Source organism: Fundulus heteroclitus, chromosome 2, assembly GCF_011125445.2.
Source record: "Fundulus heteroclitus isolate FHET01 chromosome 2, MU-UCD_Fhet_4.1, whole genome shotgun sequence".
In the NCBI taxonomy this organism is placed as follows: domain Eukaryota; kingdom Metazoa; phylum Chordata; class Actinopteri; order Cyprinodontiformes; family Fundulidae; genus Fundulus; species Fundulus heteroclitus.
In genome coordinates this window covers 3,579,217-3,606,656 of record NC_046362.1, presented here as the reverse complement: position 1 = coordinate 3,606,656, position 27,440 = coordinate 3,579,217, and the positions used below count along the sequence as shown (strand labels likewise).

The 27,440-nt window shown below is 43.7% G+C and overlaps 2 protein-coding genes across 3 annotated transcripts in view; one reads left to right on the top strand and one right to left on the bottom strand.

Moving 5' to 3' along the window:
* Positions 1–13,477, top strand: part of cftr (CF transmembrane conductance regulator) — a 51,441-nt gene extending 37,964 nt beyond the window's left edge. The window contains exons 21-28 of one of the 2 annotated variants that reach the window (XM_036144549.1): positions 1,173–1,400; positions 4,172–4,272; positions 5,558–5,788; positions 7,888–8,043; positions 8,433–8,522; positions 8,722–8,894; positions 10,665–10,770; positions 11,160–13,477. In XM_036144549.1, the coding sequence (XP_036000442.1) occupies positions 1,173–1,400; positions 4,172–4,272; positions 5,558–5,788; positions 7,888–8,043; positions 8,433–8,522; positions 8,722–8,894; positions 10,665–10,770; positions 11,160–11,375 (1,301 nt within the window). In that variant the 3' untranslated portion in view covers positions 11,376–13,477. 2 annotated transcript variants of the gene reach the window in all.
* Positions 13,478–15,580: 2,103 nt separating this feature from the next.
* The window catches only part of cttnbp2 (cortactin binding protein 2), a gene marked incomplete in the record, with an annotated part of 91,223 nt that continues 79,363 nt past the window's right edge, over positions 15,581–27,440 (bottom strand). The window contains 12 exon segments of the mRNA XM_036145938.1: positions 15,581–16,755; positions 18,184–18,291; positions 19,757–19,856; positions 20,328–20,373; positions 20,857–21,045; positions 21,146–21,375; positions 21,529–21,707; positions 22,975–23,147; positions 24,216–24,392; positions 26,032–26,131; positions 26,813–26,899; positions 27,310–27,389. Coding sequence (XP_036001831.1) covers positions 16,417–16,755; positions 18,184–18,291; positions 19,757–19,856; positions 20,328–20,373; positions 20,857–21,045; positions 21,146–21,375; positions 21,529–21,707; positions 22,975–23,147; positions 24,216–24,392; positions 26,032–26,131; positions 26,813–26,899; positions 27,310–27,389 — 1,808 coding nt within the window.

Genomic DNA, 27,440 nt, shown 5'->3' with positions numbered 1-27,440 from the left:
ATGCTGTTTTGCTCTCTGTTGAGAACACCCAATGAAAAACAGAGAGATAGAGAGAGAGAAAGAGAGAGGGAAACAGAGAGAGAGAGAGAGAGCGCTTAAATATCTTTAAATGACATTCAAATAACATGAAGTCAGGTCGTTGGGGGCTCCCTGACATGCTGAATGAAGTCTGGGTCAAATAAAGCTGCGATGGATTAGAATCTAAACAACACAACCACCTCTCACTTTTACACACTATACAAAAGAGACAGGTACTTAATAAATTATTACATTGTAAGAATATTAAACAATAAATGCAAGATGTTAAAGTACATATGCACCAATTAGACATTTGTAGCCAATATCAAATCCATGTTTTTTTTTTTTTTTTAGCTTTGTGCTCAAGGTTGTGGCCGATATTTATAGTTTTGCTAAATTCCAGTACAGTAATACACTTCCTCCCTCCAAAGCATTTAGCTGTCGGATGGCACGAAGCAAGAAGGTAAAAGCCTTCCACTGGGATGAGTAGCTAGTTGTATGTTAAACAACCATGTTGGAGGAGGCATGTTGTGGTCATGGCCAAGCCCAGAAAACATCTGAGATAGCAGAAACTTTACAGCTTTACATGCCATACCCTTCTATATCGCACAACTAGTTTTAGGGGGAAAAAAAATAAGCTGACTACTTTCACAAAACAAGGGTTTTTTTTGTCATTTAGTGGTAATTTCAGAAGTGCTCTCAGTAATTTCAGTCCTCTATAGTTTGATGTATTTTTTTTTCTCCCAGCCTGAAACGCTACAAAATTAACCAAAAGGCAATAAATTTAAAACATACCAACTCTCACAATTCAAGGCTTGTTGCTGTGTCAGCGATAACCCCTGTTGATGCTTTTTATTTTTCTTGTCACCTCTTCTGGATGTCTCATTCCACAATAGATACCACCTGGCTATAGGTTTTAAATGCCGGTGCTCTGTATTCGCAATCATCAGTGACATTTACGCTCACCTATTAACTCTTAGTCCTCAACTTTACTTACCCTCCTGTTGTCCGAGTGCTGTTTCATCATAAAACATCTTCATTAAACAGCCAGCCAACTCGACACATTGAGGTTGTTGCTAACCATCATGGTTTACATTCCAGCCTTAAAAAAAACCCTCAGATACAACAATGCACGTGTTTCTTCTTCCCTGCAGCCCGTAGTCCCATCTTCTCTCACCTCATCATCTCGCTGAAGGGTTTATGGACAATCCGAGCCTTTGGACGTCAGACTTACTTCGAGACGCTCTTCCACAAAGCTCTGAACACCCACACAGCCACCTGGTTCCACTACCTGTCCACGCTGAGATGGTTCCTGTTCCGCTGCGACGTCATCTTTGTGCTGTTCTTCACCGCCGCTGCCTTCATTGCTGTCGGAACCAACCGTAAGTCATGGAAAGACCGCATGCTTCAGGATCTTGCGTGACAGACAGACTGGTAGATAGTGCTAGGTAAGGATTGACTTGAAACGTCTCGTCTGATTTATACAGGGGCTGCAGCTAATCATCGAGAGTCTTAGAAAACCAGCAAAGAATAGCTGTTTGATTTTAAACGGCTAATAGAGACAATCAGCGCACACCCAGCTCATTAACTCAAGCAACATTAAGGTCTTGACATGAAATCAAGCATAACAGCCGGTAACAGCGGTCCCTTTATAACCAGGCTTTTTATTTTTTGTAGAAAAGAAAACATATTTTCTTCATCTTTCCTCTCCACATTAAAAAGTCTGATCTTACAGTGAGTACTGGTTCCCAGTAATGAAAGCAACATCACTCTTAATTTACTGGCTGCTACTGCGTCTTGAGTGCACGATTCATGAGGAGATAGATGGAGAAATTCAGGCCGCTCCAGTTTAATGCGACTAAAAGGCCCGTAATGCAGATTCAAATCCAGCTACATACAACCAGGACCAGTTCTACACAGTCTAATTCAGTCTGATAATGGCCCAGTTGCATTAAACGTGCTCAATTTAATGCTATAGTAGCCAATGGTGTAGCCAACAGCGCAGGATACCTGATTGCAGTCAGATGGCCACAAATCGATGGCATCTGGTCGGACGCCATGAGAGAGTGGCAAGCTGTTGTCGGTCCCGTGTCACCGTCAATCGACAAAATAAATACAGAGGGCTAGTTTGCATCGACTGAGAAGTCACACTGAATGTTTGACATTTTTTAACCTTGGTAGTTTTGGTCATTGTGGTCATGCAGGACATTTTCAAGGCAAGGCAAGGCAAATTTATTTATATAGCACAATTCAGTACAAGACAATACAAAGTGCTTTACATGATTAAGATATACCAAAATAATAAAATGTAGATAGAAAATAGAATAAAAGCAAGTAGGGATAGAATGTAGTAACAAAAAAGAACATTAAAAACAGTAAAACTGTTTAACTAGAACAGTCAAAGGCAATTTTAAACAGATGTGTTTTTAATCTTGATTTAAAAGAACTCAGGCTTTCCGCACTTTTACAGTTTTCTGGAAGTTTGTTCCAGATAAACGGAGCATAGGAACTAAATGCTGCTTCTCCATGTTTAGTTCTGGTTCTAGGTATGTGGAGTAGGCTGGAGCCAGAAGACCTTAGTGGTCTGGAGGGTTGATACACTGATAACAAGTCTGTGATGTATTTAGGTGCTAAGCCATTTAAGGATTTATAGACTAACAGAAGTATTTTAAAGTCTATTCTCTGAGATACAGGGAGCCAGTGTAAGGACTTTAGAACTGGGGTGATGTGCTCTACTTTCTTAGTCTTAGTGAGGACGCGGGCAGCAGCGTTCTGGATCAGCTGCAGCTGTCTGACCCACTTTTTAGGAAGTCCTGTGAAAACACCGTTGCGGTAATCAATTCTACTAAATATAAACGCATGGATTAGTTTTTCCAGATCCTGCTGAGACATCAGTCCTTTAATCCTAGAAATGTTCTTTAGGTGATAGAAAGCTGACCTTGTAATTGTCTTTAGATGCTTTTGAAGGTTCAGGTCTGAGTCCATCACTACTCCCAGATTTCGGGCCTGATTGGTGGTTTTTAGCTGAAGCGACTGAAGCTGTGTGCTAACTTTTGATCTTTCCTCTATTGGTCCAAATATTATTACTTCAGTTTTGTTTTTATTCAATTGGAGAAAATTTTGGCACATCCATGCATTGATTTCTTCTAGGCATTTACTCAGTGCCTGAATTGGTTCATAGTCACCTGGTGACATGGTGATGTAGAGCTGTGTGTCGTCTGCATAGTTATGGTAGCTGATGTTGTTATTTTTTATTATCTGGGCTAGAGGGAGCATGTAGATATTGAAAAGGAGGGGACCCAGGATGGACCCTTGGGGAACCCCACATGTGATTTTTGTCATCTCTGATGTAAAGTTACCTACTGATACAAAAAAGTCCCTGTCCTTTAAGTAGGATTTAAACCAGTGGAGAGCTGTACCAGAAAGGCCGACCCAGTTCTCCAGGCGTCCGCCACAGCATGTTTCATACGGACCATGCCTCAATCAGTTCCTACCATGGAAATGTTGGGTTCCTGCTTTGATGGCCAATGCTACAGAGTCATCTTTTATGCCTTACTAATAGTCTACTGGAAAAAAGTGTGGTTAAGGGATTCCTATATATTGCATCCAGAGTTACTTGGGCTGGGTTTGGGATCATAATTTCATATTAGACTTCAATTGTCAACCAAATCAATCAAAATAGGGTGTAAACAGGGGTGCAGCTGGCCTATTGACCTTATGGTATCTAGCCCTAACAAGTGACCTAGTTATTCATGCTCTGAGCATAACTAACACAGAAACAGAAGTGTTATCTGAGCTGCAGTGTTGAGTCAGATGGAAGAACCCGAACAGAACGGTTCGTCTACAGTCTGATCAGCACTGCTGGAATGCCACTGAACACCATGCAAAAGGAAGCACATGTTTGATTAAATGAATGGGAAAGGCAAACACACAATGAAGCATGTTGCTGCGTCACAGGTTGAGTTGATGTTAAGTGCAGGTTTAGGGGTAATTTTACAGCTCATTAGTTTCCAATGGAGCCAGTAGGAGCGCTGGAATACATGAGTTCAGCTCTGACATCAGAGAGGGGGGCTTTTATTGGACGGTGCTGATGACATTGTGTTTGTGGGTATGTGTGTGTGTGTGTGTGTGTGTGTGTGTGTGCACTTCACAGAGGACAGACCAGGCGAGATCGGCATCATTGTGGCCCTAGCCATGCTGATCCTGGGCACTTTCCAATGGGCTATCATCACCAGTATCAATGTGGACGGTCTGGTAAGTAGTTCTCCTGTCATAGTCATAGTCACAGAGGAGAGGTTTAGCCATCAGGACAGAACAAGAAGTCATCCGGTCTCAGGAACACGCAGCACCATAACATGTCATGTAACCCTGGATGTCAGTCAGAATGACGGCAACACTCAGACCTGATTATGTTTGTTTAGCACACACGTCAAGGTTAGACACATGAGAAGATTTTGCTAAGCACGCTTAAGTTTGATCATTCCATACTTTTCAAAATAGCTTAACAGAGTAGTCACTGTATAACAGGGTTCATTGCTTTTTAATAGAAAAAAGAATAATGCCTTATATTAGCACTTTGTGTCGGTTACTTTAAATTGTTAAATAGTTTAAATAGCAGCTACTGCAAATGTCCAAGAGAATGTTTGCCCTCATACTGAACTCCAGAAGGCGGGCAGCTCTTCCAGATCCACCGTGCTCCACAGCAGACAGAGGCTGAGCGACATTCAGCCCCCGGATTTTCTGCTGATATCGCTGATATCGCTGATATCTTACAGCACTGAGCTTGGTGCTGTAGAGCACGGAGGGTTCAGTGATGGGAAAACATGAGATCCTGGTGAAGCATTGCCCTCCGTACCACCCAGCAACTTTCATCAAGCGTCCGTGATGACTAGAACTGTGTTAATTCAGGCACATTGGCAGGTTTTTATACATAAATGCCCTGTTTAATGTCATCTCAATCAGATTAAAGTCCAAGCTTTGACTAGGACACTCCAAGAAATGAGGTGGACTTGCTGGAGTGGTGGACTGGTGTTCTGTGAAGTTCTTTCTGGTCATTGTAACCGTAGTAGAACAAGTCAATGTGGATGTTGTAAAAAGTTGGTGGCTAATTTGCAAACAAGGGTAGGTGGTCAAACGCTTTCGACTTAATGAGCAAATCCAATGTAAAGAATGTACGGTTGTCAAGACAAAGCTCACTTTCGCAACGCCTGTGTCTCATTTTATATAAAAAGGCGACGTAGTTTATCAAATGCTTAAATTTCCTCCTGGCCTATCCTTTTTAACGAAAGCATCTGCCGTCCAATTCAGCTATAAATTAGTGAGACATGCATCATGTTATTTTACAAAGATTTTAAACATTATTTGTTGCATTATTACAATTTGTACTATTTGTAGTATCATAGTAAACGTTTTACACTAAAATGGTCATTCAGCATGCTTACACAGTGGTGGTCTGCGTATGCACCCCTTCCTTTCAGTTCCATTTCTGTTTCCACCTCCGCCATCTTTAACAGTATCTCGTTCTGTCCTCTCCCCTCAGATGCGTTCGGTGGATCGGGTGTTCAAATTCATCGACTTGGCATCGGAAGAGACGCTCCAGGGAAAATCTGGAGGGAAAGGAGGCCCCGACCTGGTCATCAACAACCTCAGTACTCACAGCTACTGGCCTAACCGGGGCCAGCTGGAAGTGCAGGGCCTGACTGTTAAATACACGGAGGCTGGGCGCGCCGTGCTCAACGACATCTCCTTCTCTGTGGATGGTGGCCAGAGCGTAAGTCCCAAGCCATGCGTAGCGGTGGTCAGACGGGGATGGATGCACAAATCCTGCTATGCCACACGTGTGTTACATGTTGGCTTTTCTGTTTGAAACTAGTCACAGCATAGACGTTTAGGCCTGATCACCGATGGTGCTTTTCTAATTTCATTTCATTCTAATTTCATTAGTCTTTTGGTTGCTGTTTTGGAGGCCTAAACATTCCCCGAAACAGGTAACACTTTGTCATGTGAAGCTTTGAAGACTTTCTAGATGCATGTCCTAAACTCAACGGGTATTTTGGATCAAAGTCGTCCTTGCGATGTTACGCATGCTGTATTTAAACGTGTCTACGGGCTTCTGACGTGACAGCTCTAGAGTTAGTCCGTTTCCACCTAAAGCTTAGGTTTTTGATGAAGGGTGTGGATGTGACCCGTCCTCAAACGTTGACGTGTTGCCATGAAACATGAGATCGGGGTTGCCCCGACAAACCTCCAGTGTGTCATCGCAGGATAGTCCTCAACAGTGGTGGCTGGAGAAATGGCACAGTAGCGATCAGAGGTTATCACACACAAAACTTAGCTTGAACATAAATGCGTTTTTAAGTCTGGTCGTCCCCAGTCCAGGTTCATCTATCAGTTTTTTTTCCCCCTCTAGAAAAAAACTTGTGAAGTTATTATTTTGTAAATAAACGACCGGCTGACCTTTCGCTGTGCCATTCTCTCCTGTCTTGTCTTTGTTATCTGACTCCTCCGTTTGCATCATGCGTGAATGACATTCCTGCCTTCCAATGGCTGAGGAATGATACAACCAGCACTGATTGGCTAACTAAAGTAGCCAATGAGGGACCAGCATGAAGTCACACGATGCACGACTGTCTGTTGTCCCACAGCATTGAAACATTAAAATGAACTCAAAATGGAACAGACTTCAATGATAAAAAGTCAGAGAAACTTTATTAGAGAACAGATGCGATAATTACTGTTTATTTATGTTTAACATTTTCTTCCTGTCATTTTGATGACTGGCCGCCACTCTTCCTCAACACAGCCGCATGCTAAATATCTGACAGCCTTTAATCTCAACCCACTGACATCATGACATCACATTTTATTTGTAGTTTTACTTTGACTCTGGTAATTATATTAGCGTCATATCAGCTTGAAGTCGATCCCTTTGGATTACAGCCTTCGACAAACCTTGTAGAGGAAGTTGGTGTAACTCCCACATTCACATTTTTACCCTGCTGTTATGCAGCAGCATAGATCTGTGACTAAATGTCATTTACACATAACGAGCTCTCTGGGAAGGAGACTGGAGCACTGATTCATTAACTGATCACTAACAAAACGATGAAGGGATGATGTCTGACTTGACTGCATCTCATTTTAAAGGGAATCCGGTTCCCACATTACAGAAATTTAGGCTTTAATTAATTATTAAATTTGCCCCCTGCTGGTCAGAACAGTTCTGTTAGAACAGACTAAGTTAATGATTCCCTTCTAATTTTAAAAGTAGAAGAGATTCTGAATATACTTTTTGAATATTTCCGTGCCTAGATCATCACATCCTGCTAAGCAAGATGCTGCTACACCTAGAACTGAAAGAAAGTATCAAAAGCATTAAATGAGCAGTAGCTAATGCGATGAGCTGATTCATATGTATTACTAAAACATATTGGGACGCTTATTGCGGTGCTTGTCCTCTAATGTGAATCATTTACTAGCAGTCCCAGAGAGAATAGAGGATCTGTACTTTGTTTCCCTTTGACCGTTAATTACGCTCTTCTGGGAATAATTAGAATCATTAAGAGCTTCTCAGAATACAACCTGCTGTGTATCAGCACTTCAATTTGACCCCAATACGTCTTTAATGCCCTCTTTGACAGGAGGTGGGCCACATCAAAGAACTATTAGACAGGTGATCTTCCCAAAGCAAATCATAAGACAACTTTGCTACGATTGTGTTGTATCTCTAGGTAGGACCTTTTATACCAACCCGCAAAAAGATTTCTGAGCCTTGACTTGAGGAGCAGTCTGAGCCTGTAAAAGAAGAACAGGAAATAATCTCACGGTTGAAACAAATGAGAAATGTTGCTGTTGTGCTCCTGTGTGCAGGTGGGCCTGCTGGGTCGAACAGGTTCTGGGAAGAGCACCCTGCTGTCCGCTCTGCTGGGCCTCAACTACACGGAAGGGGAAATGTTTATCGACGGGGTTTCTTCCAGCTCCATGCCGCTGCAAGCATGGAGGAAAGCCTTCGGAGTGGTGCCGCAGGTAGTCACCTCACTGCTCAGCTGATGTGCAATGGCACAACAAGAACATGATGCTGGATGTGGTCAAATGTTTTTCAAAATGATACAATGGGTAAAAATATATCATTTTACGATAAGAAATAATATTCATTCTGGAGTTTCATTTTGTTTCATCTAATTTCTTTGGCAGAATTTCAGATATCACGTTTGTGTGTGTGCTGTACTTTTAGGAACGTATCTTTGGGACAAACCCAAGTATCAGACCTTTGAAAAAATATATAATCTTTTAAAAAAATAGGATATTTGGGAAATGCAGCAATATTTAGCCCTCGATTTTTGAAATAAGTGTCAGACCATCTAAATTTTTTTCAAATCCGCATGCACATGTTTTCTCTTGTTTTCCTTTAAAAGAAAGTCTTCATTCTGACTGGAACCTTCCGGATGAACCTGGACCCGTACGGGCGCTACAGTGACGATGAGCTGTGGCGGGTGGCCGAGGAGGTGAGGCTGTTTGCTCTTTGCAATCCATCACAGGAAGTGAATCTTATTACCGTAGTCAGGGCAATCACTGTAAAATGTTAAAATCCCAGATGTAAAAGGAGACGACAGAAAGCGTTTGTGTCGTAGATCTCAGCAGCAGGCTAAAACAGCTGCTGATCGATCACGTGCTGTGAGGAATATTTGTCTGCTGTGCCTGCAGGTTGGCTTGAAGTCTGTCATCGAGCAGTTCCCAGACAAGCTGGACTTTGAGCTAAAGGACGGAGGCAGTGTGCTGAGCAATGGGCACAAACAGCTGATGTGTCTCGCCCGCTCCATCCTCAGCAAGGCCCGCATTCTGCTGCTGGACGAGCCGTCCTCCTACCTGGACCCCATGTTAGTATCAGCACCAAACACAACCCATTAGGCTGCTTTTATTATATCGTTATGAAAACTAGGATTCCCTAGTTCCCATTTAATTTCCCATTTCCCATTCCCGTTCCCATTTAATTCCCATTTAATTGGTTCCAATCTCCCCATTTATGCCCCTAGATGTAAACACAGGCTACACTGTATACTGGTCTTTTCATGCACAATCTTAGTTATTCCCCCTTTGGATAAACATCCCAACTACCCAATCATGTTGCAGTTACACCATTTCTCCATGAGTCCAGCGAAAAACGTTTGCTGTTTCAGCTCTGCCGAGGATTTGATTCGTCAGTGATGTTAGCCTAGCTTTAGCTTTAGTGATGTTAGCCTAGCTTTAGCTTCAGTGATGTTCGCTAGGCTAACATCACTGAAGCTACGCTTACATGTGAATGCAAAACGATCCAAAGTGTTGCCATGCTGACCGTTAGGAGTTTGGGATCATGGTAATTTTTTTAGGCCGGTCCTGCACAGTCCCACTGAATACATGGTCATTCTGGACAAACTATTACATGTGAGCAGACAAACAGCTCTGGACTTTGACGTGACGGTTGATGACGACCACTTCTTATCCGCCTATTGGGCTTTAATCATGCTCTATGGCAAACTGTTGGGCCTGCACCAAATATTCATGACATTTGTTTCACTGCAATGCTAGGCAGACTGGATCTAAACACTTGTCTTGATCCATCATATATACGCAGTTTGTCTGGATGGTTTACGGCACACATTTTGCTAACAATCCATGGGAAACCTTAATATCATGACATGATGGAGGCTGCTGGAGGCTTCTGTGTCTATAATCAGGGATAGGACTAAAACACTTAGCCTAAAGGATAAACCATGTTGCATTTACAGTAGCATAGCTTTAGCTAGCCTAGCTTAAATAAAGCCCAATGAAAACAGAATAATGGAAGACATCTCTGCGTGTCATTTGGCAAAGACACGTTATGTTAAAAACACAATCAGACAAATGCATCAAGCTTTCAGATGCTCCAAAGAAAGTTCCCATTATTTCCATCTCTTCAGCTTGAATCATGGAGGTTTGACCTCATTGCTGCATAAAAATGTTCATGGTCCGGGGCAGGACTAAAAAAACGGCTAATATAGATCATGAGTTGCACACTGTGCTTGTTTCGCCAAACTTACATTTAGATAAGATATTTTGCAGTTAATTTCCAATTAATTTTTTTTATTGCTGGTCAAGGTAAAGACCGGCTGGTCAACAGCAGATTTCTTGCTACATCTCTACATGTTGGTATTTAACACCACCATTTGTGCTGATGGCCAGCTTCCTACTGCACACTCCGACGTTTGATCGCTCCCAGGAAGCAGCCGCCTTCTGAGAGTGATTAAAAGTTTGTATATTTTCTTTGTGCTTGTGGCATCCTGCAGGATGAGGTCACGGCGTAACGCAGACCATGCACGTCCAACCCAACCCCCCACCCCCCCGTGATCCGTTCCTGTCACTGCATATGGTGACAATCTGCCGCGCTTACAGTAATGTTGAACCGCTGGATGTGTAGTTTGTGTAAGCATACACGCAGAACAGGATCATGAAGGCAAATGAAGCTTGAAATGAGCAGTCTAGCTCTGTCCAGGCTCTTCTGCAGGTTAAACTGGTCCGTCTGCAGCAGAGAGAGACAGCCTGCGATGATGATGATGATGATGATGATGATGATGATGATGATGATGTTGATGATGATGATGATGACAGTGTGTGTTTTTGTGTGTGAGCAGAACACTGCAGGTCCTGAGAAAGACGCTGAAGCAGTCGTTTTCTGGCTGCACCGTCATCCTATCAGAACATAAAGTGGAGCCGCTGCTGGAGTGCCAGTCATTCCTGGTGAGTTTCTGCAATCCTCCCCCCCCCCCCCCCACACACACACACACACACACACACACTCCGTCAGTCCGTTCCGACGGGTTTGAAACTGTTTCGTCAACCGTTGGCCTATGTTCAGAAGTGAAAGTCTCCTCCTGAATGTTGTGAGTTTACACGTGTTTGTTGGCATGCTTGTGATGGGGGTTTGACGGTGGACAAGTTGCCGGTGAGACTCTAACATGTGACAGGTGGCCTTGTTTCACAAAACGTCAGCAAAACGTGTTAGTTTGTGTTTTTTCTTCAATGATCTAACTCATTATGGCATTTAAAGCCTGTGCCTGCGTGCCTCTTTGGTATTCTATCCTCTAGCTGAGCTCGTAACCAGCTTCTCTCCTCTCCTTCACGCGCAGATGATAGAGAAGAGCTCTGTAAAAAGCTACGACTCCATTCAGAAGCTCATGAACGAGATGAGCCACCTGAAGCAGGCCATCAGCCCCGCCGACCGGCTCCACCTCTTCCCCACACCCCACCGCCTGAACTCCATCAAGAGGCCTCAGCCGCAGACCACCAAGATCTCCTCCCTGCCGGAAGAAGCCGAGGACGAAATCCAGGACACGCGGCTTTAAGCAGCCAGCTCCACACCAACACACAAAACCAAGACTTTGATCAAGTGATCGGATGATAATAAGTCCTCGTTGTCTGAATTAGCTGTAAAGAGCAAAAGGATCCTTGGCATTCAGCTGCTGTAGAAGCGGATTTGTATTGAATCAACTTAAAAGAGAATTTAGAAGAGCAAAGGCAACAAAACAGAAACATTTATTTTTACATTTTTTAAGTGAAGCTACACATTTAAATAGTATATTGTTTAAGAGATATAAAGACGTTTTTGTTTTACAGATGACACCCTGCAAAGGATTCTTCTACCCCTTTAAAAACGAGTTTTCCTGAGAGAAGCGCAGTTCCTTCACTGTGAGAAATAAAAATAACCTGAACACCCCGTCTAAAATATTAGCATCTCAAATTTCTCAGTTATCTCAGAATCTCAGTTTTTAAACTCATTTTCAATTCAAAATGGACTGCTAAGCATTTCTAACTTCGTATCAATGCTCCATCTCCCCCTCATGATCAAACCGACTGTGCCTGAACTTAATGATTGGTTCTGATTATTGCTTTTTTATCTGGCACTGCATCCAGCCTAAATCGGATCTTTCAGACCTGCTCTGAAGACCTTGAGAGCAATAATATTCAAGGAGAGGCAGCCAGCATGGTACGAAACACCTGGAAGTAAGGCTAGGAAGCCTTGCATGATGTCACGATCTGTTGTTGAGTAAGAGACAATCGATATGAGTGGATGTGCAGCAGGAAGGGCTCGTCTGTAATGAACCAATCAGAGTTGTGAAAGTGAAGTGTGGGTGGAAATGCTTCATGTCATTCTTTGTAAGTAGCAGGTTTCAAACACACAACTAGATCATAGATTCTCCAACTTCAACTATATTTGCCCAGAAAAACCAAGCGTGGTTCGGTCTTTTCTATTTCTCCCCGTGTGTTGTCTGGAAAAACATGCATGACCTAGTGGAGATCAACTTGAACTTCTTTTATTTATTTTATTTTCTATCTTTGATTTCTTCACTAGCTTTACATTTCCAAAGTGCAGCTAACAAAAAAAAAAAAAAAAAAAAAACAGGAAACAGGACCCTGTTTCAGGTGGGTTTACCTGCAGCCCCGCAGACAGGCAGGAACCGGCTGTTATCTTCACACCAACTCAGCCGGGATTCTTCCTGCTTTATGCAGACCCTCTCAAGAAGACTTCAGGAATATTTTTTACGCCGCTATTTTGTAGTCGTTGTTCTCGCTGGCAGCCATGCAACCCCAGTGTACACTGATCAGCCATAACATTATGACCAGACATAGGTGAAATGGAAATACCGCTCATGTTGCCTTAACGCAAAAAGATTTGCATTGAGGAGGGTAAAGCCACATTCATCCGACTCATTTATGGTGTGTTTAAATTTTTGATCACCATTTAATACATTTGGCTCCTGATATATAAGCCACTGACTTCATATTTAGCTGCTTCTTCTGGTATATTTTTTTTTCCTGCTTCAGGTTTTTCCAACTCTAGCTCATCTGCCCCTAAAGCGAGCAGGTACATGCTGCTAATTTAGACTCTTAAAGCTGTGTTTGCTAAATAATGAATGAACTGGTGAGGGCGGCCGGAGCGCAGAAACGCGTCCCACTGGGATGTGGTTAGCGTTCCTAACACCATGCGGCAGAGCTGGACAGAAACAGAAAATAAGTAACTGCACTCAGTGGAGCGTGATCAGAGTGTAACCTCACCTCACACGTTTCACACGGAACCGTTTTCTGATTATCTACGTCCGGACCTTCAATTAATCTCCCTGACCCGATAAGTAGCCTTGCTGCTGTCAGCACACACACACACACACACACACACACACACACACACACACACACACACACACACACACACACACACGTCACCGTGGCATGATGTTGTTGACTGATGCGAGTAAGGAGCGATGACTCAAGCGCCCCTATTTTCCTGTTTCTATGCACTTTACAGACACCCTGAGGTACTCCCTTCAGCTCTCACAGTGAACCATGAGTCCCAGTTGGTTTTTGATTAATCAAATCCTTTCAGTAATTCCAAGCTTAAAGTTTGAACTTCTGTTATTAGCCAATGTGTCGTGTTAGCCGTGTAGATTTTTATTTTTTTTTTCCAAATAGAGAGCAATCATTCCTTTTTAAAGTCGTCTGTTCTTCAGTTCCTGCCGGAGGCCATGTTGGCTCTTCAAACACGATTGTTTCTTTTGTCGAGAAAAGATCATCTTGATAAACTGTAGGTACCGTGGAGAGGAGTCCGGTGACAAATGTGGCTTTTTTTTATATTGTAAATTAAAAAAAAATAAAACTTTTTATTACTCATAGGAAAGGGACAGACGTGTCCTAAAGAAGTGTAAATGTTTTTGTTCAATCAGCTGTTTGGAGTAAAACTAGATTTTGAGAATTTCATTGTGGTTGTGTCTTTTTATTTATTGTGTTTGTCTCATCACTGGACATTATTGCTCACATTTTTGGCTCAGCTTCTCATTGTCTCCTGTTGCTAGCGGGCCCTTTGGTTACACACGTACAGATAAACCACCAAACACTGGATGAGTCAGTGTGACCATATCACCGTATTTGGTCCATATGATCTGGTTGCCCACATCTCACGCCTTTATGAATTATTATGAATTATACACAAATGCCAATTGCACTTCTTATATATTGCTCAAAAAATAAAGGGAACACATGGAGTTACATTGTGTTGTTTAAGTGTTCCCTTTATTTTTTTGAGCAGTATATTTTAAGGCATTAAAACACACTGAACGTTCACTGACGTCCTTCGTACATCTTGTCAATACGGTCAGAGGGTTCAATCTTTGTCTCTTCTATTAAACTTGCTTTTCTAGGTCGCCTCCGTCCGTGGTGATGTAAAACCGTCTTCACCAAGGACGGCAGCACTGCTGTGTTGGGCGTTTCCAGGTCATGGCACCATTGACCCTTGGAGCTTCACTTATTTCTGTTCATCTCAGGGTGCGTTTGAGGGCTCCTCCAGACTTTTGAAAGAAAAAAAAAAAAAGTCTGTTGACACACCTGGAAAAATGTGTTCTTGCTGAATTCTGGCCTAAATTGATAAGCCCTTACGCTGTGCTCATATGCCAGCAAACTATCAGGTAATGATCATTTGCTAAGTCAACTCACTATGTGAAATAACGCATGGTCTGACCTGCAGGGATCAAGGTTTCCTGGCAGACGTGAGGTAATGCTCATTTCCCATAAAAAGGGTCTGGCAGTCTCCGCCACAGATTCCACCTCCCACTCCTTCATAATCAGTCGTTGTGATTCTGTCATACATTATATAAAACCTAATGTATCCTCAGTATGATGGAGGCTCTTCCCCTGAGATATCAGTGTGCCTTAGCAGGAACGGTGAGCTAGAATGGAGAGGGGGTCGTTGTGCAACTGAACCCTGAGAGAAAGAAGCAATCTGGTGGTCTGATTGTCACATAAATGTTTCCAACGTGTGTTAAGTCAGCAGTTCTCCTTAGATCTCCCCAGGGTTCCTTGGTCTTTCCCATTCTGCTCAGTGTTCGTCAGTCTAATGAGTCGTGTCAAATACTCCCATATGCTGAGGAAGAGCAAGAACTAGTAGCATGTCAATCATGATCACTGTCAGGAAGTCAAGTTCGATGATCCATAACCTTCAGCATCACTGATTAAACAATGAGGTCATTGTTTGTTTATGTTTAACCCTTTGTGGGTTTGGAAAAAAATCTAAGTCCTCCATCCAAATCTGACACTGCTTGGACTTTTATATACCATGAGTCTGGGCTGTTCAACCCAACATTGGAAATAAAAAAGACAAAAGTGGAATATGTATATAGCATATCTATATATATATCTATATATATTTAGATCTTTGCGCTTTAAAGGAGCATAGAACAAGTTAGTTTCTGCACAAGTCTGCCCCCTCTGGCGACAAGTTGAAATGACACCACTGTTGAACACGTGCATGGAATGAGAGGAAAAATGCAACAGCATAGGTCTTCTGATTCGAAGCGTAATATCTTCTGAGGTGAGAACACTATAAATATTGAAGTTAGCCCGTGTTCTCTCGCTAATGCGTCAGCGGTGGCGGAGACTCGATAAAGTAGTCAGGTGAACGAGAACGAGCAGCGCTATAAACTCACGGCCAGAGGATTCTGGACAGGGACACTGGTCACAATTGTTAAATCTTTATGGAAATAAATGAACACCGATCTGGGGAAACATTGGGCATTTCAAATATTTATTATGGCTTACAACTGACAGAGGACATCCTGTGTTTATACAGTTCTAGTACTTATTGCCACATCCCATTCACTTTGAAACAAGTGGAGGGTTTAAAACCAAACTCAGTCTACAAACACTTATGTACAAGGTTTAGTGTTTTTTTTTTTCCTCAGCAGTTTGTCTTCAAGGTTTCATCACTGTACAAGCGTAATACCACATACACCAATCTATAGAGCATTTAAACTTACTCTTATTTACAAATAATATATTTGGTAAAACCCTGATTAATTTCAACAGTATTTAAACCAACCTTGCAACTATCTGGAGATAAAACACTTGGATATCTCAAAATACTTCATAGCAAAAACAAGAAGGAGAACAAAAAGCCTGATTGTGTCGGATTTCTGCAGTGACCTTATTCCTACAGGAGAAGTACACTATTTCACTTTAAGTACACCAAGGGACTGTGCCGGGAGTGCTTTGAGGCAGTTTCTAACATATAAACACTTCACGTAGCAACTCTTATTCCAGAAGGTTTCCTCCTGGATCTGAATACTGTCCCAGAATATGCAGGCTCAAACACTTGGAATTAAGGCAACAGAACAAAACAACCTGCTGCTTTTCCTCGTCTTTTTTTAATGTTACAGTGTTTTCGCTCCGACGTCGACGTGAAACTCAAATACAGGAGTAGAATCAACTGTGGTCCCCAAGTACACAACTGCAGTACAGTGTAGCAAGTACAGATAAGTACAAATCCAAGGTCGTCAGGTACCTAGTCTTTACATTGAGAATGAGAGGAGGAGGTGGTGGTGGGGTTGGATGGGGGGGGGTCTACTGGTTGTGGTGCAGGTCTCTGTGGAGGATCCAGATGTCATCTTGTGAGTGACTGCTGTCGTTCATGCTGTTGCGGTAGTAGTTATTGTTGCTGCTGTTGCTCGGGGGACCCTGCTTTGTTCTGCTGCTGCTGCTGGCCGTAGTTCTGCCGAGGCTGGGAGGGGTCCGGATCTGGTTGTTGTTGCTGCTGCTGCTGCTGCAAGTGACGGATTCTCGCGTCTGCTGCCCTCTGCTGCTCGGGACAGGAAGCTGCGACTTGGCACGGGGGCCTGGACGACGACTGGGGCTGTGAACGGCCGGCTGGACGGCGCTGCGGCGCGGCTGACTGACGGCAGTCTGCGGGACGGGAGAGAGAGAGACCACCTGTTAACGTGACCGACGGGAAGCAGACGCTGTATCATTGCAGTACTTGTAATGCTGTACCGCTGTTTGACTGGGTTGGAGGGATCTGTTTAAAACAACAGTCACACATGGGAGGTCCGCTAGTACGGCCTATTCAATAAAGCTTTGATTCTGTGGGGACAACATGTTTCAGTCTGTCCATTTCTAAAGGTTTTGGCTTCACACTGCGTCAAACAGTGCTTTGCTGAAGCATTCAAATTCCTTCAGCTTCACATTCGGACACAACCACAAACATCGACGTATTTCACAGGGATTTATTGTGACAACATGAAATTACACAAGTTTCTTAAGATTCTTTACAAATAAAAATCTGCAAAGGGCCTTTTACACTGATAGCCCAAATAAACCCCAGTATGACCCAGAAGTCGTGTTGTTGGTAACTAGAGTCCACCTGTGTGTGGTATCTAACCTCGGTAAAACTGCTGCCGTTCTGTGAAGGCCTCAGAGGTTTGTTAGAGAACATTAGTGAACAAACAGCATCACGAAGACAGAATGTAGCGGCAGACAGGTGAGAGAGAGAGCTGTGGAGACGTTTAAAGCTCTGTTCAATCCATCGCCTGAAAATAAAAACTGCAAATCTAACAAGACATGGCTGTGCAGCTTAACCGCCGGCCTGGAGGAGGAGCAGAGCAGTAATCAGAAGAGGCCCGTGGAAACTCTGGAGGAGCTGCAGAGAGCCACAGCTCCTGTCCACAACTGTTTGACAAACCTGACCTTTATGGGAAAGTAGCAGGATAGAAACATTGTTGGAGAAAAAGCAACAAGAAGAGCTGTTCGCAGATTGCTACAAGCCACATGGAAATGCAGCAGACGTGTGAAAGAAGAAAGAAGCTACGGCGGTCAGATGAGAGACTCCTAGCAGGACAAGACCGTGAACATCCAGCCAGACCTACAGCAGTTTAGATTTGATCAAAGCATGCTCAGGTGTTAGAGTGGCCCAGTCAAAGTCCAGTCATGAATCTAAACGACAATCGCTTGGAAATCGATGTGCATTGCTGCTCTCCGCCTGATCCCGCTGAGCTTTCACCGGCAAACATCTCTGCCTGTAGATGTGGAAAGCCTGCAGAGACTTACCCTGGAGGAGTAAATGCAGCAAAAGGTGGTGCAACCAAAGACTCAGAGGGGGAATAAATACCATCACACAACTCTTTAAGAGTTTAGTTTGAAAACCATGGATTTATCCCCTTCTACTGCCCAGGTAGGCAACACTTTGGGTTGGTTGGTGTGTCACATTAAATCCCTGTAAAGTATACCGATGTTGGTGGTTGTCATTTCAGAGGCGTGTGCATGTGTGTGCCAGGCCTGTAGCTAAGTGTCCGTTGACCAATGGGCTGCTTTATCAGTCAGGCTCTTTCTCAGCACCTCTGATTGCGGCTGGACAGCAGTTCCCTGGCTGGACTTGAGGGCAGGCTGCCTCTTACTGGACGTGCTGGGAAACAGGATCAGATTGTCTTTGGCCTGTGAGATCTGCTGGAGAGACACGAGAGAAGAAACTGAGCAGCAGCTGGATCCTGCAGCGTCCGTCACACCATCGCCGCGTTGGGTGAGATTGCGGCTCCATATCTTCCCCTCAGGTATATAAAACAGATAAATGAGCCGAATGTCCATCAGCAAACTGACTTTCCTCCCAGCTTCACACTGGTTACACTGTTTCAGACACTTTATGGGGATGCAGGGGAAGCTGTGAGCGACAGCCGAGTAATGCTTGAAGAGTCTGTGAGGCTCCAGGAGCAAACCTCTGCTAAATACTTCAGGCATTGTTTAAAGGCAGTCAGACTGTTCACGCGGACTTCCTGTTGCCTTTGCACCATTAACCTGCTCAGCTGCAATGATTTATCTTCCCCTTTCTGATCTGACAGACTTTCCCACATAGACTCCTCTCCTACATCATGTTACCAGAACAGGAGCTCATTAAACATTAATGTCGGCACCAGGCACCCAGAATGCCTCTATATTTAGAAAGATTGCAGCAGCGAATGCTCAGCTGTGAGTCACGCTGTCATCATAATGTTAAACATGTCAAGCTTCCCGTCTAATAACCAATACGGATTATTAATAGAGACAAATGACTAAGTGGCTTATCAGACACGTAATGATTAATGAAGGTTCACTTTAAAATGTGGATCCAAAGCACAAGTCTTAATACCCAACGCTTGGATCATGCCAACGAGCCAAAGTAGATCACTGCTGTGTTTATCTCTTTCTCATATCTAAAAATGCCAGAAAACATCAGTTTATAGCGGAACCGAATAAAAAAACACAAACGATTGTTTAATACTGCATGATATGAATGTAATATTGTATTTGTTTTAAATGAAGGCATTTAGATCATGCTATATGCTAATTATTTGTGTTAATACCCCTGATACCGTGACAAGCATTCTTGTAGTTTTAGTTTCAAGCTCTTCATCCAAAAGTCAAGCACAATTAAGACCTTGAAAACACCATAAAATAAAATCCAGCATTTTCAAAGCTTTCAAGGACCTGCACGAACCATGTTTGTTCCAAATGGGACGTCATCTAAAGGGAAATTAACTTCCTTTACAATGCTATGAGACTTGCTACCAGTAAGCGCTGCTAAAGCAAAGAAATAATGAAGCTAACTACAATGTCCGGATTTTTCGTGTCAGATACATTGCTGAGAAATCTTGTGTTCCTCAAAGAAACTGAAAACTACCAATTTGGGTTAATTAGTCGATTAGTATTTAATCATGTGGCTTCAAAATGTCAAGAGTTACATTTCTTCTTTCATTTTAAGACTAGTCTGAAATGAGGTACTGACAATGACCCAGAGGTACCAGGGCTTTCTCAAACTGACTGATCTCCTCGGTTTGTCCAATAGGTTGGGCTGAGCCGTTAAAGAAGGGACACTAAGAGGTCCTTCACAGCATGACAGAGGCCTTTTCTCTGTGCGCTACTTCATCTCCAACAGTACCTGACTGATGTCCGGCTCGGACCTGCTGGAGCACATGGTCTGCAGCTCTCTGATCAGATCCGTCTCGTCATCAAAGAACACCGGCAGACCAGCTGGCTGCCTGCAAACCCAAACATTATTGTCCCAGTTAACTCAGTAAGCTGTTTAACATCTAAGTTGTTGCTATTAAGCCTTGTGAAGCACACACATCCAGATTGCACAGTCCTGCAGCAGCAGAAGCAGCGCCGTTGTGTGCACTGCAAAAATAGAACTGAAAATAAGAAAAGTATTTCTTCAGAGTATTTTTCTTTGATTTGAGCAGCTGAATAAGATTATTTGCCAATGGAATAAGATTTTTACACTTAAAATAGGAACAATTCATCTCCATCATCTTATTTCAAGTGCAGTATATCTAATTATCTTATTTTAGGGGTAAAACTATACATTCCATTGGCAAATAATCTTATTTACCTGCTCAAATCAAGTAGAAATACATTAATGTTAAGAAAATGTTACTTATTTTTGGTTCTCTTTTTGCAGTGTGGAGCCTGCACAGCTGCTGCTGCTGTGCTGGGTAACCAGTGACACCAACCTGTGGCCGTTGGACATGAACCTGACATCTGAGCTGGAGACCGAACCTGGAATCACACACAGAGCGGCTTTATTAACACAGCACGACAACATCCAGCATGATTCTGCAAAACTCGGCATTGGTTGTTATTCTGACTTCCTGTGGGACATTTTGGAACATCGTGAGAACACTTGCAGGCAAATCTCATTTATTTCAGCACCGGGAGCAGAGCAGGTTTCACACAGAGCCCGTTTCCTGTCAGGCTGGTACAAATAGATCAGAAAAACACATTCCTGTTCAAAGGTAAAATACGATGTTCTCTGTCCACACGGGAGGCCTTTGGGCCCTTCGCTTAAAATGATTTAGGTCAAGCAGCTCCCCCTTGTGGACAGTGCAAACAGAACACTCTGCTAGGCTTTTTTTCCGTCAACATCTGCACTTGAGAAGTGATTAAAGATAAACATGTCTCATGGTTTCATCTGTAGCAGACAGCTCTGTTTACTGCTCGGCTCCCTGATTCCGACACCTGAGCCGCTCAGCAGGCTCGTACCTTCCCTGAAGGAGCCCCCGGAGCTCCAGTTTAAGGAGGGGCTTCCCTTCTTCCTGGGGCTGGTGTTGGATCGTCTCAGCTTGCCGCTGTCTCGTCCTCGTCTCCCTCCCCCTACACCCCTCTTACATGAACCGAGGGCTGGCAGAGAAGATGAGCTCCCCTCAAACTCTAGCAGGTACCGGTCCATTTCTACAGGATCGAGCCAAAAACATCAGAATTAATCAGGTGTGTGTTTTCTTTATTTTACTTTATCTTTTCTGTGCACGTGTCAGAGAGGCTGGCCACCCACCGTGGCGAGGCAGGGGGCATCCCGGCATAACAGCCTTGTTAACCAGGATGCTGAGGGCGGCTTTCACCACGGCCTGCTGTCCGGCGCTCAGCCCACAGTTGCTAGGAGACGCTTGTTGCAAGGGAGAAGGTGACGGGAGAGCGGAGGCGGGGCGCCTGGTCGTTACACGGGAGATGACAGCGCCTTCCACCCGCGGGACGACCACAGCGTTCCAGAGACGGGCCAGCCACCTGTTGGAAGACAATCCCGTCATATCGGCTCCACGGCTGCAGTCCTGTGCTCTCCGTGTAATCTGATACACACATCGGCGAGTTAACAGGCAGACACCTTCTCAGTACAATGACGGACAGTTGATAATAAAAGGTTTTCATTCGGAGGCCGACCTGACAACAGCCTGAGTGTTGTTGGGAACCACGGGGCAGGACAGGAAGAGCTGCGGGCCAAGCAAAGCCTCATGGGTCCCCAGGCGGGACAGGCAGGCGTTGAGCTGCTGCCAGACCTGGCTTACCCACAACACCGAGCGCTCCATCAGCCCATCAGGTGACCAGGCGCCAGTCCCCACCTGCAACATCAGTACCTTTAAACATGTCTGTCTGAGCTTTTATTTTATAAGGTCAGCCGGTGTAGGTACCAGACCTGCGCTTCCCGATGATGTCACATTATGGCAACTCCATTCAAACAAACTACATTACGCCCGCGGGCTCCATTTGTTACAAATCAATTTTATTTAGTTAATTTACGGTTATTTTCCAGTAAGTTATTCGAGGCATGAAAACTTTTAACATCATTTTGGAATGTTTGTGTGGTAGTCTGACAATTTAATCAGTAATTTTGAAGGATCAAAATTACATCTTAAGAGAAATTTCCTTCCTCCAATTTTTTGAAAAAAAGTTGTGAAGGGAAACTAAACCATACACTCTTTTCATTTTTAATAAAAGTCTGCAGTCATTTTAATTTTATCACAGCATTCATCATTTCAAAATCAATAACGTTTATGCCTCCTTTTTCTACTGATTTTACTATGTCATTCTTTCTGATCACATTTTTATTATTCCAGATGAAATTGAGATGAATTTGATAAACTGTTTTTATTGTAGTATTTGGTATATTTAAGATATATGCTGGATAAACTAATCTGGCTATCGCTTCTGTTTTTGTTAATAATATTCTTCCAAAAGTTTTAATGTTCCTTTGGAGCCAACTGTCAAATATTTGTTGATTTTTTTGTAAAATGGCTTGAATATTTGTTCTTTCATTTTCAGTGTAGTCCTTGTTAATTATTACACCTAAATATTTTACCTAATTTTTATCAATTAAAGTGGGTTGAGTATTTTGAATTGTTAAGATTTCACATTTTTTTATGTTCATCTTTAAGCCTTAAGCTTTTGAGAAAAAAGAAACCCCTAAATTAATTAAATAAAATTGATTCGTTAGAAATGCAGACCGCAGGCTCAATGTAGTTTGTTTGAGTGGCGTTGCCATAATGTGACGTCATCAGGAGGCGCAAGGCCCATGAAGAATTTCTTCGTAAAAATTGCCCGTTTACAAACCGCAGCCCCGCTCTCGAAGAAAACCTACAATCCTGCTATAATTACGTTAGTAAGTTGTCCGTACCAATCAGAATGTTTTGCGTAATTGTGCAAACATTAAACCAATCATGTATAGTGACGTCATTGGGAGGCGCAGGGCCCTGAGCAGATCTGGTACCTACACCATCAGCTTCAAAGACAGTTTATAGGTGCATCATTCAGGCTTATTCAGGAGAAAGGTAAAGCAGCAAACTAAAACTACATCTCCGTGTGGCAGCTGCAGCCAGGCCTTTGACTGACCTTATGGAGCAGCTTCCTGCGCAGGTGCCTTCCCAGCAGGCCGTGCAGCGGCTCCTGGTCCCAGCGCAGCATCACCCAACGGAAATGCTGCTGTAGACGGAGCTCTGATCCCTGGAGGCGGGGTTTAGAAAACGTGCCAATCAGGAAGTTGTTTCCTCTGACGTGGTGGGAACCTGCACAAAGAGAAAGGTGGCTGGTCTTACGTTCAGACTGTCCGGCCCCGTCCCGTTCGGGTACGCTTCGGTTTATCGGCTTTATTTAGAACGCAACTATTCACAATAAATGTCGTCTCAAGGTACTTGACAAAGAAAATAAAAAGCCCAAATGACCTCGAGTGAATCTAAACGTACAGGCAGATTCCAAGTCAACCACTTTAATCCTAGCTATGAAACAGTTTATTATTCAAATTAGTTAACAAATGTTGTATCTAAGGAAACTCAGCAGATTGCATTGACTGCATTCACTCCGCGTGGTGAGCGTGGAGCCACAGTGGATAGTCACCTGCATTGTGTCGTTGACCTTGCAGCAATCCCTCACACTGAGCATGCCTGTGAAGGCTGCATCCAAGACCAAACCAATGAGGGACCACTGTGAGGAACACCGCTGTAATCATGCTAATATATTGTAGTTGGTACAGCAAACTTGTTAGGTAAATCAGCAAGCTCACCCATGACTGGGCTAACCCTCACTTTTTGAGTTAACAACCAGAACTTGGATGTCCGCAGACCATCAGCTTCATCCCTCATAAATGTGACAAAGTGGTTACAAGTTAAATAGAAAAACTAGTCTGAGGCGGGCACGAATCCAGGTAATCTTTAGCTGAGCTAACGTTAGCTGGGTGAGAGGGGGTGGAGGACTTAACTCACTCAGCTCCTCCTCTTTCTGCATGCTGTACAGACAGAAAATCATCTGTATACGAAAATGTTTCTTCTGCTTGTTTTTTAATCCTTCTGATCTTCTCATCCTACAAGTAAAATAATTCACTGATTGCATTTAAAGGCAGCCAGAGGTTGCATGTTAAGTTGCAGCAAAAAGAAAAAGATGCACTGTGGTCTTGAGAAACAAATTCGAGAGTCTTTGAGAATATGGTCTAATATTGTCATGACCTGTGAACTATTGTACAACTTTTAAATCTATCCCTCCAGAAAGACAATTAACCTTGGATTGAGGGTTGAACACAGAGGAAATAAAGTTAGGAACATGGATGTGAACTGCTTGCCAGAGTCTGGCCTTTGTCATACCTGTGCCCAGAATGAGAGGGGAGGCGGAGCCTCTGTTGTCCAGGCTGAGGCAGAGATCTGCGAGCAGGCCTGTTAGTGACGAAGCCTTCTCCAATCCCTCCAGCAGCACCACAACACGGCGATCAGTGGCGCCGGATACCAAGCCAAAGCCCGAGCCCACTGCTGGAATCAGGAAACCTGGGAAACAAACAGGACAGTGAGAAGTGTGGACACAGACATGTGCTGTTCTACACGTCCCACACACGCTCAGTCACGCTGAGATATGGAAAAAAAAGGGCCGTATTTGAAACGTGGTATTAGGAGTTTCTGAGGGAAGAGAAACAATCCTCTAGAATCACGAACATCCACCATCGATAACAGTGAGCATGAAGCATTTCCCACACATCCATCCTTTGTTTACCCTAAAATCCACGTGAACTGCTGGTTGATGCGGGTCTCATCTCTGAAGAACACATTGTAACAATTAAAGTCCCAGCAGAATTTAGCAAAGTTTACGTTTGTAAATCTTTTTTTTTCTTGTTTGCCTCCAAAACAATTCCTTTCTTTCTCACATTAATGAAACACATTTTCAATAAATTTGAACCTGTGTTCCAATAAAAGCTTGTTTTTCACATTAAAAGTGCCTTCTGAAAGTAACCTCTAAACAGGTTTATATTTTTTTTATATTTCTGTATTAAAAAAGTTGTTTCAGTGGTCTGATGTTATTCTCTAACTTTAAATGTCATGTTGCCATCAGCTGTAAGCAGAAATTCATCATAATTAACAGAAATACTGGTTTGAAAATATCCGTCTGTGTGGCGTTAATCTATTAAATATTCTAATATATTGGATCGGTGATATGAACTTAAAACTCTGTCACAATATTCTCTCATATGTATTGTGATGAGAATAAAAAGGTATTTACAACTTCTTTGAAAACACAATCACTGCTCTTAAAAATCACATTTACTGGCCTTCTCCAGGACAGTGTGATTTTTATCACTCGTTCATCACTGCATTTCAGAGTATTTTAAAATGTAATAGTATTTACTGACCCACTCAAGTAATAATCTAAACAATATTGTCTGTTTATTGGGGAGATGGGAGAAGATTACGTCTCTGCCTGTATTTAAAGCACTGAACGCATTGCTACAGCCTGTGTGACGACTGTGGGGATCTCCCCGGTGTCTGAGAGGAAATCCCTCACACCTGTCTCACACACATCACCCAGGTTAATGCTACGAGCCACTGCTCCAAACTTAGTTCTGTCTAGGTCTTCTTCTAGCCACATAATCCAACTTTGTGTTAAATGTTGGATTATGTTGGATTACGGCTCCTGCCATTCTTCTGAGAACATGGCAGGAGGCAGACTATGGACTCCTGTTAGACATCACTAACTCTGTGTTGAAGGACTTTGATGGGAGGCCCCTACAGAGAGCCCAAGCTGTTATGAACCATACAACTACAAAGCCTTAGGTCAATGATATAGCGGGTTCTGCCCTGAGGTTCTGCAGGGTTTACTGAGTGGGTCCAGTCCTGCCAACCAGCAGAGAGGAATGAATTCTGCATGATGAGAAATGGCTGTGTTCACATAACACTGGAAAACGAATTACATAATAAATATAATTTAGATTTAAACTTGAGCTTCTATGTTTGGATAATGAGGTTGATTGACTAAAACAATGTCCTGTAAATGATTTGTCCCTCAGAGGGACACCCTACTGGTGTTTTGACGGTTTACTCCAACAACAAGTACGCCAGTCGCCATAAAACAACAGATGCTGTTCAGGCGTGTGCTTCTCCCACTGTCTCGTCTTTTAATGGGAACATTTCTCACCGCAGTTGATGAAGGTCTCCAGCAGCTGCTCTTTGGTCAGGCTCTCCTCCACCTCCACCCTCACCACGTCACAGCCCGCCCCCTCCGCCTCCTGCTTCGCCTGAAAACACGGTGAGAGAAGGAGGGGCCGGGGATGAGCGGGGAGGCACGGCGAGGCGAGACGCTCGTCGTCATGGAAACATAAGAGATGTACTACTACGTGCAGAGGGAAACGGAGCCACGGAGCAGAGTGTGAATGAACACAAAGGGCTTTTCCTGGCACATCGCAGGACGAATGTTTATTGTGTGCGCCGCCTTTGTTTACGGCCCGCTGTGCTGCGTCTGAGCGATGCACGATCTGCTGCAGACACCCATCACTGGAGCGGGGCTACCCACCATTACCACCTCAACCAACGTATGCCTACCAAGCCCTTCAGACACAAGATTTTTCTACACGTTTACAGATCGCTGTCTTTGAAACGCTTTTCACTCGTTGCCGTGGCAACCCGACAGACTGAACGGTGGTGCGATTTCGGCGGCGGCTACAGTGACAAACTAGCAGCGGGCGCATTCCTGCTAGAGTTTTCCCAGATCTCTTTACTGTTCTCCACCCCCACCGGCTGGCAGCGGTCGGTGTCGCTGCGCTGAACCCCAGCGGCGCCGTCACATGACGGTTTGCAGACCGTTTCTGTTTCATTGCGTCATGCCGGTGCAACAAAGAAGGGTTTCATGTCTGTTTAGGGCTGACCAAGCGGCTCATCGGGTCGGTTTCTTTAAACCCAGAAAGATCTCAGCTTCGTACCTTGATGCAGTGGGCAACCACGGTAGCAATGTACTCCTGGCAGCTGCCCTCCAGGCCGTGGAAGAAGAGGTTCCCGTACTGCTCCACCTTCACATAACACAGGGAACCAGAGCAGGTGTGCGTGTAAATAGACTGAATAATGCTTCAGCTTGGTTGGCACATCACTCCATGCATCACATTTATAGCGTCGTCTCACTTCATGATTTGCAACATAAACTAGATACACACGATTGATGTTGTTCTACACAGGTTGCTGTATTAATTATCAATTTGACATCATTCTGATTACTAAATGGTATAAAATGAATGCATCTGGTCGATGGATCGGGTCTATCTGGGTGATCTGTTTTTGGTAATCCTTCAGCCAATCCAGCAGAGGGCATTACAGCCACTGGGAAATGTCACGCACACTTTAGATCATTCTCCCTTTTGCTTCATGCTTCTTCGCTATTTTTTCATAACAGTGTCTGCGGGAGTGTAGAAGTGTCTTTGTTTACCAGGCGGACGCAGTTGTGCAGCAGCGGCAAAGGGAGGAGGGATTCCAGGGCTAACTCATCGAGACACGACTCATGCAGACCTGTCAGAGAGACGCGTCTTAGTACGAGGATGAGTACGTATACAGAAGGAC